This window comes from Giraffa tippelskirchi, chromosome X, assembly GCF_054371585.1.
Source record: "Giraffa tippelskirchi isolate mGirTip1 chromosome X, T2T-mGirTip1v1.2.pri, whole genome shotgun sequence".
NCBI classification, from domain to species: Eukaryota; Metazoa; Chordata; class Mammalia; order Artiodactyla; family Giraffidae; genus Giraffa; species Giraffa tippelskirchi.
In genome coordinates this window covers 141,831,491-141,848,491 of record NC_137289.1, presented here as the reverse complement: position 1 = coordinate 141,848,491, position 17,001 = coordinate 141,831,491, and the positions used below count along the sequence as shown (strand labels likewise).

The 17,001-nt window shown below is 41.7% G+C and overlaps 1 protein-coding gene and 1 pseudogene across 1 annotated transcript in view; both read right to left on the bottom strand.

Moving 5' to 3' along the window:
• The window catches only part of PIR (pirin), a 215,981-nt gene that overhangs the window by 6,991 nt on the left and 191,989 nt on the right, over window positions 1-17,001 (bottom strand). The window contains exon 9 of the mRNA XM_081564115.1: window positions 7,539-7,583. Coding sequence (XP_081420241.1) covers window positions 7,539-7,583 — 45 coding nt within the window. The remainder of the gene's footprint in view (window positions 1-7,538; window positions 7,584-17,001) is intronic.
• On the bottom strand, window positions 985-1,740 carry LOC145535362 (small ribosomal subunit protein eS6 pseudogene; annotated as a pseudogene).

Genomic DNA, 17,001 nt, shown 5'->3' with positions numbered 1-17,001 from the left:
TCTGCCATTCTACTTGATGATCTAGAAGAGGAATCACAGTGTTGATTTTGAAGAGGTTATTTGAAATGCTCCACCGTAAGGCAGACCTTTTTTATAGACACTAGAAGGTTGGGTTTTTCAGATTCATCATTCTGAATGTACCTTAGCTTCTGTATTATTTTATGAAATGGTTTAAAACAGGATCACAGAAAGAAAAGACTGATTGTATCTTCATGTCATTTCTATGCTGTTTCATCCACCTGGTTATCTCCTGAACCTAAAATAAGTCTCAAAGAAAATACATTCTATTAGTTCTGACTACTTTCAATTATAAATCAGGCCAAGTTCAGTTCAGTTCAGTCGCTCAGTCGTGTCCGACTCTTTGTGACCCCATGAATTGCAGTACGCCAGGCCTCCCTGTCCATCACCAACTCCCTGAGTCTACCCAAATCCATGTCCATTGAGTCAGTGATGCCATCCAGCCATCTCATCCTCTGTCATCCCCTTCTCCTCCCGCCCTCAATCTTTCCCAGCATCAGGGTCTTTTCCAATGAGTCAGCTCTTAGCATGAGGTGGCCAAAGTATTGGAGTTTCAGCTTCAACATCAGTCCTTCCAATGAACATCCAGGACTGATCTCCTTTAGGATGGACTGGTTGGAGTTCCTTGCAGTCCAAGGGACTCTCAAGAGTCTTCTCCAACACCACAGTTCAAAAGCATAAATTCTTCAGTGCTCAGCTTTCTTTATAGTCCAACTCTCACATCCATACATGACCACTGGAAAAACCATAGCCTTGACTAGACGGATCTTTGTTGGCAAAATCAGACCAAATCAGATAATAAATAGTTTCCATTGTGAAGCTTCGCCAAGAATGTTAAGTTAGTGCAGTTAAGGAAAATTTAATGGAAAACAATTGAATTGCAAATATTTTTGTTTGCCTAAACAGTCATGAAAGGGCAAAATACTTTCAAGCATACTTTATTTTTTTTTTTCTGATGTCTGATCTTATTTATTTGTTACTCTTAGAAAATCTCATTTTTGACTGGACTCAGACTTAGAAGTAGAAGCTCTCAGAGAGGACAGCCTCCGTCTCTTGGCAATCTGTTCCTGCCGTTTTTCTTTGGCCTCCTTCATTCTCTTGGCCAAAAATTTAGCATATTCTGCAGCCTCTTCCTTATTTTTCTTAGTACGCTGTTTCTTCAGAGCAACACGCCGGCGTTTGTGTTGCAGAACTCGTGGAGTCACGAGACGCTGAATCTTGGGTACTTTAGTTCTAGGTTTCTTACCATCTTTGTTTAGGGGCTTTCGCACAACATACTGGCAGACATCATCTTCTTTGGAGAGATTGAAAAGTTTGCGGATTCTGCTAGCTCTTTTGGGACCAAGGCGACGAGGCACTGTAGTATCAGTGAGTCCAGGAATATCCTTCTCCCCTTTTTTCATGATGACCAAATTGAGAACACAGATTGGCATCCACAATGCAATCCCGTACAGATTTGCGCTTTCTCTCTCCAGTCCTCCTTGGTCTGTAACAGGAATGCCCCTTACTCAGTAGCAGGCGAACTCAGCCATGGGTCAAGACACCCTGCTTCATGGGGAAACCCTGCTTATCATTCCCACCACTGATTCGAACCACTTAACCTTCATCAGCAGCAACTTCTGTGGCCATATGCTTCTCGTAGAAGGTACGAAGTTTTCGTTCATCGTCTACTTCAATGAGCTTCTGGCAGGCAGTAGCCGGGAAAGAGATGTTCAGCTTCATTCTGAAGCAGCTGACAGCCTCCGCGGTGCCACGAAAAAGAGCTCAAGCATACTTTAAAGTCAGTGTGTGGTTAACTGCTGTGAAACTTCTCCCCATACACCAGATTTCCTTCTTCTCTTTACAAAAACTGCTATCTCATTTACTCTCTGATCCATACATTCTGGTACTTCTATCACAGATTTTGGTATCATCAATTTTATATGCCAATACTTCAAACTGTAAATGTGAATCCATCTGCCAAGTTTTAGAAACTGAATTGGATTGAAGCATATCCATAATGCACCACTGAAATCCTGCTAGATTATCAGCTTCTCCCAATCTTTTACTGTCATCTCTGCCATACTAACTCAAGGGGTTTTCTTTAACAATTCACTTTTACAAAGCATTTGACTTTAGTTGCTCTAGAAATATGAACTCTTTTCACACTTACTTTGTTAATTTAAATATTATTCAATTAAATCGCATAACTGCAATCACTGGTGCAATTGGCATAAACCAATTTGAAAACACTGCCTTCAGGTGTCTCAGAATCACACGTGCCTTCTAGTATGTTTTCCCCATCTTTATTGAGGTTCACGGGCTGTGTCTAACTTTTTCATGCCCCCCAGAACCAAAAGCAAAGGGCAGAGCACATAGTGAGCATGAATTACTACTTATTTAAATAACTGTGAAACATTTTACTACCCACATAAACCAGTTCGTTGTCATCTCAATAACCACAAACAAATATTTTTAGATTTCTAAATAAATTTTCTAAGCCTCAACAGTATACTTGATACTCCTTCTTCTAGATGACTGGCATCCAAGCTGACAAACTGTCACAAGCTTCAGGCACACAGGATATAAACTCCTCTACCGTGTTGATCTCTGCATTACTGTGTAATGTCATTTTCATTTCAGCTGCAGGGAAGAGGCTCAGTACTGGTATCCTAGGGATCTGGTGGTTTTCTGATCATGTTGTTTTAATTTTTTTTTAAATCATATACCGCAGAAGATTTCAGCTGAGGGCTGGTCAAAATACTTGTTGCCTCAATAAAAGACTGCTATCAAAGGTCTCTCCTGCACCATTTTTAAAGCTACTATTCAACAGTCAGCCTGGAAGGCTTGAAAAAAACACAACGTATCAAAAAATAAGAAGATCCTGGAAAATCATAAAACATTTCAAATATACTCTTAAATAAGGAAGTACTAATTCTATTTGTCTTATTTTAGTTTTGCTAATTCCATCACTTCTTCAGGGTGTTGTGTGGAAGTTGCTCAGTTGTATCCGACTCTTTGTGACCCCATGGACTATACAGTCTATGGAATTCTCCAGGCCAGAATACTGGAGTGGGTAGCTTTTCTCTTCTCCAGGGGATCTTCCCAACCCAGGGATCGAACCCAGGTCTCCTGCATTGTAGGCGGATTCTTTACCAGCTGAGCCATAAGGGAAGCCCAAGAATGCTGGAGTGGGTAGCCTATCCCTTTCTCCAGTGGATCTTTCTGATCCAGGAATCGAACCAGGGTCTCCTGCATTGCAGGTGGATTCTTTACCAACTGAGCTATCAGGGAAGCCTCAGGATGTTATTAGCCGGCAATTATATGGCTTCACCTGGAGGAGGAAATGGCAACCCACTCCAGTGTTCTTGCCTGGAGAATCCCAGGGACGGGGGAGCCTGGTGGGCTGCCGTCTATAGGGTCGTACAGAGTCGGACACGACTGAAGTGACTTAGCAGCAGCAGCAACATATGGCTTCACCATACTCACCATGAACTTCACTTTTTAAATTTTTTTGAAAAATTATTGATTTATTTTTGGCTGCTCTGAATCTTCGTTGCTGCACACGGGCTTTCTTCAGTTGCAGCCAGCAGGGGCTCCTCTGTAGTTGCGGTATGTGGGCTTCTGACTGTGGTGGCTTCTTGTTGCAGAGCACAGGCTCTAGGCTCAAGGGCTTCAGTAATTGTAGCACATAGGCTCAGTAGCTGTGGCTCTTGGGCTCTAGAGTACACCTCAGTAGTTGTGGCAGGTGGGCTTAGTTGCCCCACGGCATGTGGAATCTTCCCAGATCAAGGATCAAACCCATGTTCCCTGCATTGGCAGGTGGATTCTTAACCACTGGACCACCAGGGAAGTACTCACTATGAACTTAAAAATATCTAGATGTCCATTGACAGAAGAACAGATAAAGAAATTGTGGTACATATATAGAATGGAATATTACTTAGCCATAAAATGGATGAAATTGGGATTTATAGTGATGTGAATGAACCTAGACTCTGTCATACAAAGTGAAGTAAGTCAGAAAAAGAAATTTCATATACTAACGGTTATATATGTAATCTAGAAAAATGGTACTGATAAACCTATTTGCAGGGCAGGAATAGAGATGGAGACATAGAGCACAGACTCGTGGACGCAGGGGGATGGAGAGGTTGGCACGACTTGAGACAGTAGCACTGACATATGTAGACTATCATGCATAAAATAGATAGCCAGTGGGGAGCTGCTGTATAAGGAAGGGACCTCAGCTTGGTACTCTCTGATGACCTAACGAGGTGGGATTGGGAGGTGGGAAGGAAACTCAACAGGGAAGGGATATATGTATACACATAGCTGATTCATTTTGTTGTACAGCAGAAACTAACACAACAATGTAAAGCAATTATCCTCTAGTTAAAACTAAAATACTCAAGAAAAAAAATATAACTTAGACAACTAGTTAATGTCCAGCATTTTCTAACATTCATGCTCCATCTGTTCTTACTCAAACTAAATCTACTAATGTCCATCTTTTAAGTACTTCCTGTATCAATTAATATTTTTAATAGTCCTCTTAAATCTCCATCTGTGGAATTCTCCAGACTACTTTCTCCAGCCAAACTATAGTCTATATATTCCAGCCCCATAGGTTAAGTACATATTTATAACATCTATTTCAATAGAATGGAGGTATCTGACATCTTGAAAAAGACAATTACTTGCTTATCAGTTCCTGCCATCTGTGGTTGGCTGGTGCCACCCTGGTTTTATAATCAAGATAAAATTGAGGCAATAAAGTCAGAGAGCAGTTCCGGGATTCTCTCTAGATTTTATAGGTCAGTACACATTATTTCTGCTTTGTTGTTTCTTTTTCTCTAGTGATTTGTTCTTGCCCTTTTGTTTTTCTCATTACCATCTCCATTCGGGGGAGGAGAGGATGAAGGGAAGGAGACAAAATTCAAATGAGGTCATCTGGCTAGTTCCTCATTGGCTGAAGCAGATCCCCAGGAGGGCAGTTTCATGAGCTACACTCTCTCCATGGTCCCCATTACCCTGGACAGATGCAAGTTTGCTCCAGCACTACAGACTGTGACCCCATTTCCTGCCAGATGTTTTGCACTTGTGGCTCATGGTCATGAGAGGTGACAGGGCCAATGAGTAGAGATGACTCAGGAAAATCCTGCCTCATGTCAAGAAAAACAATTGGGTGTGTAAGTCTTTCTTATCCCTCAAACCACTGAACTGTTTTCACTTGTTAAACTCTTGGACTAAAGGTCGGTCAGGAAACAAGGTTGTACCTACTGCCTGAAACAGTCAACCTCTACATGTCAACCTCTACAGTGACATTTAAACTGAACGGGTTCAGAGCCTCTCCAAGACGTGCTACTTTGGTATGTGGATTGTTTTCCGCTGAAGACAATCAAGGCCCAAAAGATTCCTACCTAAAGGAATTCACATAAGGAGCCTGGTACAAAGAACTATCACCAGAGATAACTTTTTATCTGAATGACCCATGTGCATGGCATGGTAAACATCTCATGACCCCACATCTGCTCTTCTTATCATCCTGTGAATCACCCTCTTCCCCTTTGAAGCCCCAGGTCCCTGTTTCATTCTTTAACTCAGGATGGCGTCTGCCCAACTTGCCGTTGCATCTCATATCTTACGGGACTCCTGTACATATGTAATTAAGCTTGTTTTTCTACTGTTAATCTGGCTTATGTCGATTTAACTCATAGCCCAACCAAAAAGAGAACCTAGAACGGTAGAGGAAAAATTTTTCCTTGCCTGTAAAACCAGAACCAAATGTGAGCTTTTGTAGAGCCCACAAGCTAAGAAAGGTTTTTACAGTTTTAAATGGTTGGGAAAAATCCCAAGAGGAGTAGCTCAGGACACATGAAAAATGTATAAAATTCTGATTTCACTGGCCATGGATCAAGTTTCATTGGAACAACCACCCCAAACGTTTATGTATCACCTGTGACTACTTTTGTGCTACAAAGGCAGGAATGAGTCACTGCAACAGAAACTGTATGGCCTGCAATGACGAAAATACTTGCTACCCGGTCCTTTGGAGAAAATCTGCTGCCCCTATCCTTTCACATTCTACACATTTCTGGTATCCAAACCAGCTCTGAACCCATGTGTTTTCTTTATTACTTTCCATTTGTGCAGATTATTTTATTTCTCTTGAAATGCTACGTCAGGGGTGCTACCTCCATTAAAAAAAAAATGGCTATTACTCTCCATTTGTAGAAAGTATATACTATGTGAAAACCAAGATTTTCGAAAGATCATAAAAAACAAATGATGTTTCATCCCTTCCAGATGGTTAATACAGTTTAATGTGTATGCCAATGGACTTGTGATACTACTACTAAATCATTTTCACACTTTCTCAAATGCCAAAAGAAATGAATTTTGCTTCTGAACCATAATTGAAATGCTAATTGGTAATAGAGGAACTAAGCCCATTTCTATGATATAAAATCAAAACACACAAGCTCTGGGTTACCATTATTTTTCAGAAGATTAAATTCAGGCAATGATAACTCCCATTTTGGAGAATATAAAGAATAGTTTAAATGGCTCTGGGTGTGGCCTTCAAGCCCTGAGCAGAGTGTACCAGGAAGTCAGCTGTCTGGGGCTGGGAGTATTGTCCAAGGAGGCAGTCATGTCAGGACAGCAACTTCATTGTCAAGAAGGCTGCACTGCAGGTTGGGGTGGAGAGCCCCCAACCAAAGAGGGTCTCAGAAATGGATTCCTGGCTTGCATCTTGAAGTGGTCAGATGGTCTGCTCTATTTCCACCACCCCCATCCACACCACCTATCCTGTCCATGAAGAGCACAGAGTGGGAGAAAGGAGGCTAGTTCTCTTACTGTAGCTTTTCACAGAATCACAGCCTGAGGTGCATATTTGAGTCCAAGGAGTTTATCTGGGAGGCAGTCCCAGGAAACACCAGTCTAGGCAGTGGGAAAGTTAGACAGGAAAGGGCAGGCAGACAAGGAAGAATGTGTTACCAAGGGCACATTCACATGGATAGCTTGAATATAATCCCTCCAGGAAACTCAAGGGAAAAGGCCTCACTTTGAGACTTCTCAGAAGCACCTGGGACAGCAAATTCACCTTCTTCCACCTTCCAGGATCTTCCCAACCCAGGGACTGAACCCACATCTCTTATATCTCCTGCATTGGCAGGTGGGTTCTTTACCACTAGTGCCACCTGGGAAGCCCCTTTATCAGTATGGGGGTTGCCAACAACTTAGCAAGGTGTCAGCCCACATAATCATGGCTGGACCTGACATTTGCACACAGGCTACAGTAAAATGGCTCCTGTCATGACTGGTGCTGTTATTCTTCTCCCTCACTGAACATGCTGGAAGCTGAGAGGTGCCCTGCCCTGGGGATACCAGTATGTACTACAGTGTAGAGAGGGCTAGTGCCAGACAGGAGGAGGCAAAGGATTCAATTACACAAAAGGTTTCATCTTATCCTTCCTTCCTGGCAGTAGTTTAAATTATATTGCAATTGAACCCAAAACAACAGACTCATCACTTACCAATATACACATTTCCAGATATGGTATAAATGAAGCTTGTCCACCCTGAAAAGGGACCAGTGACATTAAAAGGTTAGTGTCCATAATGCCAAAAGGAACAAAGGGATAACAGTATCAAATATTTAACAATATCTCTATATGAAATATAAACATAAAAGCTTATATAAAAGATGTAAATGATAAGTTTGGAGATCAAATCTTTTAGATACATATATTTTTTACATTTAAGTTCTATAAACTGCTTAGAACACACACACTCCCATATGCATGCTTGCACAAATTCATGCACACGTGCACACATGTGCACATGCACATACCACACAGAGCTAAACCTAAATGACTTGTTACCAAATCTTTAAGAACCACCGAAGCAGACAGTATGCAACTTACTGACTGTATATCTATATGCCAACAGCTGTACTAATAAAACAAGCTGTTCCTTCCAGGTAGAACATCATGCTAATAACTACAACTCATCAGTTTGGCTTATCTTCAGTTCCTTGGACCTCCAAGCAGTTTTAAGTGTAAAAAGAATGCTAGAAATGTGCTTTTCTTTACTTAGTTGCATTTTAGTTTCCACTGAACACTCTCTTTTCTGTCCTAAAACAGAGCATCAGTTCCAGGGATGTGGAGAGGCATAATCTTTGGGGTATGAATGGGCTTCAGATGGCTTGTGCCCTCCTTGGAACTGTCCACAGAATTTTTCAAGTGGATAAGCTTTTCTGCAAAGAGGATACATAGCATTTGCCAGATTCCCATTGTGACCCGTGGGCCAAGAACTCAGAAACACAGACAACCCACTATCTGCCCTCTTGGCACTGGCATTGGATTTCCACTGATATTTATGTACTGTCCCTGTGGCCCAGAGGAGATCCTTCAGTGCCACTGAGGGACATGAATGTAGGAGGGGCCAGCTCAAAACAGAATCAGGACATCACTCTGTGTGTCTTTGGTGAAAAAGAAGGTTCGCGCAGGGAATGCAGGGTTGTGTCCAAGGTACAAAGGCAGGATCCAGACTGAGGTCTGTGGGAGAGTCAACATGGTGACAAAACCAAGGCAGGCATGGAAGAATTACAGAAGACAAAGTAGACACTAGGGATGTGGTTGTGCTGCTAGGTGGGTTAAAATGTGCAAGAGGGGCCCACACAATAAGGCATGACTGATCAAACTTAAACTGAGTCTGGTTCAGAAAACCTAAAGGATGGCAAAACAAAGACAGGCACTCAGCTGGATACTGGATGATACTTTTTCATCCTCCTCTTTCATAGTTTTTCCTCCCCAAGATTTGACTAGAATGTATTTAAGGGCTCTGGAAGTAAATCTGCTCAGAGCACACTCACACTTTAGCTTCCTTACTGAACCACTGGCTCAGTCTTCTGAACTTGACCTCCCATCATCTAGAGACCAGCTACCACTTACATGAACTGGTTGTGAGTGGAGATAGAAGAGAAAGACAAGGTCATGGATCTTCATGTTGTGTGCAATATGGAAGAGGGAGGTTCATGCTAGATGCTGAAAACACATGCTAGCCATTCCCAGCCCATAAATATGAATAACAATTTCACATTTATGCTTTCAGTTTCTTTTTTTCTTTTTTTTGGGGGGGGCAGCATGTGGTATCTTCTCTGACCAGGGATTGAACCTATGCCCCCTGCACTGGAAGCCAGAAGTCTTGACCACTGGACCACCAGGGAAGTTCCTTTTTTCTTTTACACACTATACATTATTTGCTTAAAAACTAGAACTCAGTATTCTATTTTGGATACCTTTCCATGTCAAAACATAGAGAAATAACCGATCCTTGGGAAAGCCTGCAAAGCATTCCGTTGCAAGAACGTGTTGTGACTGACATAATAGATCCTCTGCTCATGGTTGAAAGGTATAAAAAAATTAATGGCTTCTGAGTTTGACAGAACCTCAAAGGTCTCAATTGCTTAAGTGGGTTTTTATTTGGAATCATTGTGATTGTTCCAATATCATTTCTCCTCTACCTCCTTTGCTTCATTCTTCCTTATCCTCCAAGCAGAAAATTAGTCCACATATGATTGCCTTGGTCTGTTTTCTTTCCCTTTTTATCTTTTTAAATCTTTAATCCAGAAAGACCAAATGGCCAAGTCAATGTACTATGTGCATTATTCACCTATTTTTGTTGCTTGCACAAGTCTTCTATTATGATAGAGAGTTCACCTTCACCACTACTAACACAACTCATGTTACTGGTTAGAAGGTACAGAGGGAATAAAGTAGAAACAGAGGGTAACTTCCTTTTTTCTTTGTTTTTAACATGTTGTCTACCTGCACTTCTATTAAACCTTGTTTAATATCCAATAAGCGTTTGTTTCTTAAAGCTATAGCAAAACAACAGTCAAACTGTGTGAATGCTTATATATGTTCACAAACTACCACATTTTCTTGGAATTCCTTCTCTGCTAAGAGCAGGATTATATCAGCAAAAAGTTCTCTTGTGAGATTTCCAGGTCCTTCCCATTGCTCTTTCTTCCTCTATCTCTCCTCTCATTTTTCTGTACTGCACCAGAAATGGATACATCCTGACATTTTGCTGTCGGAGGTCACAGGCCTTGAAAAGATTGTCTCCAAGCCACTGGCTCTTCACAGCTGGGAAGGGCTCCTCCTCCCACCCTGAGGCTATGACATAGAACAGGAGTTGGGAGGAAGGTCACATTTTATCCCTGGACTTGTTGCTTGGTTTAATCGGAAACACATTTAAGACAGACCTCCTACATACAGTCCAACAGATGACGTGTAAAACTTTTCTTTTAAACACGTAAATCATTCTCTGTGGCATTTGCTCTCATTTCCAGGGAGGTTCCCAATTCCTGCAAACATCCCTAGTGAGAACTTTTCTTGGCCTACGTTCCTTGCCTTAACCCAGCTCATTTTCCTCCTTCCTCAGTCTTAAATTCATTTCAACGAGCTTTCCAACAGCTGCTTATACATGTACATGTAGAGAAAGTAGAAAAATATGGCCTGGTGACACGCCAAATCCATGACAAAGGTTAGCTCTGGGTTGGGAAGGGGAGAAGGCAACAGGGCTAAGGAGAGAAGGAACCTCTCCCCAAACTGTGGGTCACACTGGATGCCACACCCCAAAGCAGTGTTGGTTCCTAAGAGCCTCCCCTAGATATTGCAACACTCAGCTTGGGCAGGCAGCTCATTCACCATGGACCGCATGCCTGGCCTTCTGGACAGGAGGCAGACCCACTGGATATTTCTCTCTCCCTCCTCATTCCACCACACTATTTGCTAACTATTACTTTGAGGGCTTCCCTGGTGGCTCAGTTCGTAAAGAATCTGCCTGCAGTGTGGGAGACTGGGGTTCGATCCCTGGGTTGGGGAGGTCCCCTGGAGAAGGGAAAGGCTACTCACTCCAGTATTCTGGCCTGGAGAATTCCATGGACTGTACAGTCCATGGGATCGCAAAGAATTGGACACAACTGAGTGACTTTCACTTCACTTCACTATTACTTTGAAATAATTTCAGACACGGAAAAGCTACCAAAATAGTAGAGATTTACCATACGCCACTCACCCAGATTCTCCAAAAGCTAACCTGATATCACATATGCTTTATCAATCTCTCTAGAAATACATATCTTTTTTTTCTGAAATACTTGAGAGTAAACTTGGAGACATGATACCCCTTTACTTTGAAGTAATTTTCAGCAAGTATTTCCTAAAAACAAGAGTATTTTCCAATATAACCTGAGTGCACTTATAAAAATGATGACATTGATACAATATCAGTGAAAAAATTATGACCATTAATGTAATATTATAAGCTATGTACAGACATTTAAATTGAGCCAATTGTGTCAGTAATGCTTTTTAGGGCAAAAAGAAAAATACATGTCTAGACCAGGATGGAATTCAGGTTGACGTGTGGCATTTAGTTGTCACTTCTAATCTCCTTTCATCTGAAATGGTTCTTCAGTCTTTTTCTTCATTAAAAGTACAGACTTAATTTGTTTTTAAATTATTTTATTTATTTTTAACTGGAGGATAATTGCTTTACAATATTGTGATAGTTTCTGCCAAATATCACCATGAACCAGCCATAGGTATACATATGTCCCCTCCCTCTTGAACCTCCCTCCCACATCCCACCCTATCCCACCCCTCTAGGTTGTCACAAAGCACTGGATTTGAGCTCCTTGTGTCATACAGCAAATTCCCACTGGCTATCTGTTTTACATATGGTAATGTAGATGTCTCAATGCTACTCTCAGACTTGTTATTTTGTACAGTGGATTTGTTTGATGTGTCCTCGTCATGACAGCATTATTTGTTAATCCCTTTCCCTCTCAACTTTAGAGATGTGTTTTTATTTTCAACGCTTTAATTTTTTTAGTTCAGAAGAGCACAAAGGATGAAACAAGGAACGTATACATTGACATATTTATTTTGTTTCTTTCTTCTCTTTTGCAGATAAAATCATATAGGTGAGACAAACAGCCCCTAACTGGTTGCTTCCAGTCAATTTCTATACCCAGAGAATATGATTTTCTTGCAGGAGAAGAGAGTGTGAGAGAATGGTCACATCCCAGATCTCTGGTGAGTCCTTGGGATGGGCCCTTGGCTTCCAGCAGGAAGGAATTCAAGAGGGAGCTGAAGCAGAGTGAAAGCAGATTTATTCAGGGAGATACACACTCCTTGACAGACTGTGGGCCCTTCTAGAAGGTGAGAGAGGCCCTGGGGTAAGGCATGGTTAGTTTTTATGGGCTGGGTAACTTCATACACTAATGAGTGGGAGGATTATTCAAGCTATTTTGGGGAAGGGGTAGGGATTTCCAGGATTGGGCCACCACCCACTTTTTGGCCTTTTATGGTTAGCCTCTGAACTGTCAGGGCACCTGTGGGTGCGTCAGTTAGCATATGCTGATGTATTATAATGAGCATGTAATGAAGCTCAAGGTCTAGTGGAAATCAAATCTTCTACCATCTTAGGCCTAGTAGGTTCTAACCAGTTTTTGTTGTTTCTGCTTCAATAGTCACATCTTTCTCTCACTCTGACTCCCATCTTCTTTCATTTATACAGATCCTTATGATTACATCAGCCCACCTGGATTACCTAGGCTAATCTCCCCATCTCAAGATCCTTAATTTAATCACAGCTGTAACATCCCCTGTACCATGTAAGGTAACACATTCAAAGGTTCCAGGACTAGGATGTGGACATCTTTGTGCAGCCATTATTCTGCTATTACAGAGTAATAGGATAAGATGTATGTTCTCTTAAGAAATTTTGTTGACTGATGTACATATGTGTTTAGTCACTCAGTTGTGTCTGACTCTTGCGACCCCATAGACTGTAGCCTGCCAGGTTCCTCTGTCCATGGGATTCTCCAGGCAAGAATACTGGAGTGGGTTGCTATTTCCTTCTCCAGGGGATCTTCCCAACCCAGGAATTGAACACGGGTCTCCTGCATTGCAGGCAGACTCTTTACCAACTGAGCTATGAGGGAAGCCTGGTCTAGTTGTAAAACAGTAATAATTGAGATCCTTCAACAGGTCAGCATTCTCTGTCTTCCAAAGGATACTGTGGCCATTCAGTATCACAGAAGTTCAGGTATGTCTTTTTAAATTCTGGGGATCGAACTTGTTCCAGTTTTTTAAATACATTTTAAAGAAGTGGTTCTGGAACTGCTAGCTCCCATCTGTAAAAGAGAAAAAAAGCAGCATCCACAGCTGTGGCTTTTTTCCCCAAGAAGCATCCTTCCCTGCTCTAGAGGGGGATGTAGACAGACTCTCTACTGAAGCTTTTCTTCCCTGGTCAGACTTAGTCTGTCCCTTACTGACGCAGGCGTCTTACTCGTCCCTCCCGGTTCTACCACTGAGGCGGGGTGGAGATGCACCAGGGGTAGACCTGATGGCATCCCAGATTGATTTTCAGTTCCTTACTACCAGGATATTTGTTTGATTTGCCAGAGTATCTTCCCAGGATGTCTCCCAAGATAGGACCCCTAGGGGAAGCATCCGTCATACGTGTGCTTGTGCACATTCCTGAGTGTAGTCCTGACCACAGTAGAAATGGTGAGTCATAAAGGGATGAACAACAACCAAGATGTCCCTTCTGAGTGTCACCATGCTAGTACATGTGATAGCAAAAGAGGTGGTGGAGGGTTGGCCAGCGAGGAAAAAGTGATTTTTGTCCTCAAGCTATTAAGACCAATCCTTCCAGTTCATTTCCACAGATTCCACAAAAGAATATCTAAGGAGTTGAGACAAAAGCCATCAGAGAGCCCCCTCTGGTCCACTAAGAGCTGCTGCTGCTGCTACTGCTGCTGCTGCTGCTGCTAAGTCGCTTCAGTCGTGTCCGACTCTGTGCGACCCCATAGACGGCAGCCCATCAGGCTCCGCCGTCCTTGGGATTCTCCAGGCAAGAATACTGGAGTGGATTGCCATTTCCTTCTCCAGTGCATGAAAGGGAAAAGTGAAAGTGAAGTCGCTCAGCCGTGTCCGACTCTTAGCGACCCCATGGACTGTAGCCTATCAGGCTCCTCCGTCCATGGGATTTTCCAGGCAAGAGTACTGGAGTGGGGTGCCATTGCCTTCTCCGCCACTAAGAGCTAGCACTACCAAAGGAAGAAGCCCATTGCATTTCCAATCTGAAGAAATACATATACTCTAAAGAAAAGCTAAAAGTTGAGGGAAGCAAAGAGGGCTTATGAAATGAAGTTTTTCTATACCATAACAATCCTCCAGTTTTAACATTGCAGATCATGTTTTTAAACATCAAGTAGCAGGGATACTGTGAAGGAAAATGGAAAAAATAAACAGAGTGGGTACTGAGGGCCCAATTGTGATGCAGTTAGTTAGAAGACAAAGGGGACAGGAGGACCAGAAGGCACAAGATTCTTGGAAAAGATTGATATTTTCCTAGAAATATAGATTTATGACCTTCTCAATGAATGATAACAAACAGTGTTATCTGGACATCAGTTTACAGCAAGGGAAATTACACTGCTTTGCAAGAGATGGTAAAAGTCACTGCAAAAAAAAAAAAAAACAAACCCAAAACAAAAAACATAACTACTTATTATTATTTTAGCCAAGAACTAACATGGAAAATATGTGGCTAATGTAGGAAGAATCTGGTACTGTCAGAGACTCAACAAATTGGATTCTTTGTAAGAGATGAACCATCTAGCTCAATTCCTGATATCAAATGCCTTCCAAATCATCACTGCATGAAACATCTGTTTTCTGCAAGATTAGCACAACTCTACAGAAATGTGCCTTGCCCAAAGGAAGTAAAGAGATGGTAAAAATTGATTCCAATACTATTCGTGGGAAGGAATTCAGAGAAAACCTCATCTGACTCATGAGAAATGTTACCAGTCTCCCTTAACTGGATGTCCCCCAGGACATAAGCATTTTCCTGCTGTCGGAAATGGGATGGCAGCAGTGCATGCCTATATTTCTATCCTTTAGTTTGGTAACGGTACAACAAAGTCAACATTAAATTAGTGAGATTGCAAAGCTTATGACAAAAGCCAAACATAACCCAGACATCCATGTCAAATCCCTTTACCATGAGTAACAAAACAATCAAAATATTATAAACAAAACACGACGAGGACCCAGCCAGTGGCCTATAATTTCAAGGAATATTTGATGAAACACAGCTCTCAAATAAAATAAATTTAGACAGTCCTTGGATTTTATAATGGAATTTGATCTAGGAAGGTGGTTTAAAAAGACAAAAGGTGACCCTGACTTGAATGATTTGATATTAAAATTTATACAGTATAACTTTACTAACCAATATGTTGGATTAAAGAGTATGCCTGCAATGAAGGAGATATGGGTTCGATCCCTGGGTTGGGAAGATCCCCTAGAGAAGGGAAAGGCTACCCACTCCAGTATTCTGGCCTGGAGAATTCCATGGACTGTATAGTCCAGGGGGTCGCAAAGAGTCGGACATGGCTGAGTGACTTTCACTTTTATGTTGGATTACAGGCAGCTAGAGCTATTAAATAAGAAGTGCTGCTTTATAATACCTAAACTGTTTGCCTGGAATTGGACAGGGAAGCCTCAAACTTTAGATTTGTCAGCTAACACAATGAAAGCATGGATGAGTGTATATGGGGGCAAGTGGAGAACACACTATAACTGAAAGTGAAATACTGCAAAAGACATGTTTTTCTGCATCCTAACTAGGTTTTTAACAGACTTGTTTAAAGTGAGTTTACAGTGACCCAATGATAAACATGCATTTCTAAGCTCCTTGTTCTTGTATGTGTCCCCAAATGTCCTTGAAACAACTCTGTTTAAAATCCATAATGACAAAATAATCTAGAAGCATGGCTTTGTAAACTGACAGATACATATTCTCTTATGAGGCAATATATAGGGTAGTGGTGAAGTACAGAGTCAGAATTAACATGGACCACGGGGGCTTCCTTGGTGGCTCAGATGGTAAACAATACACTTGCAATGTGGAAGACCCAGGTTCGATTTCTGGGTCGGGAAGATCCCCTGGAGGAGGAAATGGCAACCCATTCCAGTATTCTTGCCTGGGAAATCCCATGGACAGAGGAGCCTGGTGGGCTACAGTCCATGGGGTTGCAAAGAGTCAGACATGATTGAGCGACTAACACTTTCACTTTCACACACATTAAGTATTGGTAGGGTCATGGAGAAACTGCTGTCTCATATACTGCTGTTGGAACGTGGGACTGCCTTTCTGAGTTGCAATCTGCCACGCTTTTAAAATTAAACATGCATAGGCCTCGTGATCATCCCTGGAAACCTGTTGTAACAGAACAACCCCCCTAAGGAAGTACATGGGTACAAGGATGTTCATTGCAGACCAGTGTGCAGTAGCCAAGCACTAGAAACAAGAGGAGCACCTGCTGAGAGGGAAGAGCTAAATGCATTGTAGTCAACCCATGGCATAGAATGGGTTCAAAGCCAAAGGAGCAGATCCTGAGGAATTTCCATGAGGTTTGGTCACAAAAGCAAGATGCAAAAATTTATTTATGATTTCATTTTAGTAAAACAAGGACAAAACCCTATATTTGTGTACATTTACATGTACACATATGTGTACAGAAGTAAGTTTTGAGAAAAATACTTCAAGATCTTATTCAAGGATTATCTCTGAACTACTCCCAATCTAGGATACAGAGAGGATACTGCTATGGGTAGATGAGAGGCGGGGGAAAGGGTTGTGAGGGAAGCAAACTCAAAAATAAAAGAAAAAACCCACAGCATTAAAACTTAAAGCACATATGCTGTCACACTTACTGTTATAAAAAGTATGTGTGAAGGTAGGCACATGTTTAATTGCATTCATGTAAAAAACCTTTCTGAACATAAAAGTAGCCAGAATGGAAAAAAAACAAAACAGAAAAGAATGGGTCCGGGGTTAATACTGTACCTAATGACTTCAGGGGTGGCCCTTTTAAAAAATAAAACTGGTTTTAAATACTTGGGAGTT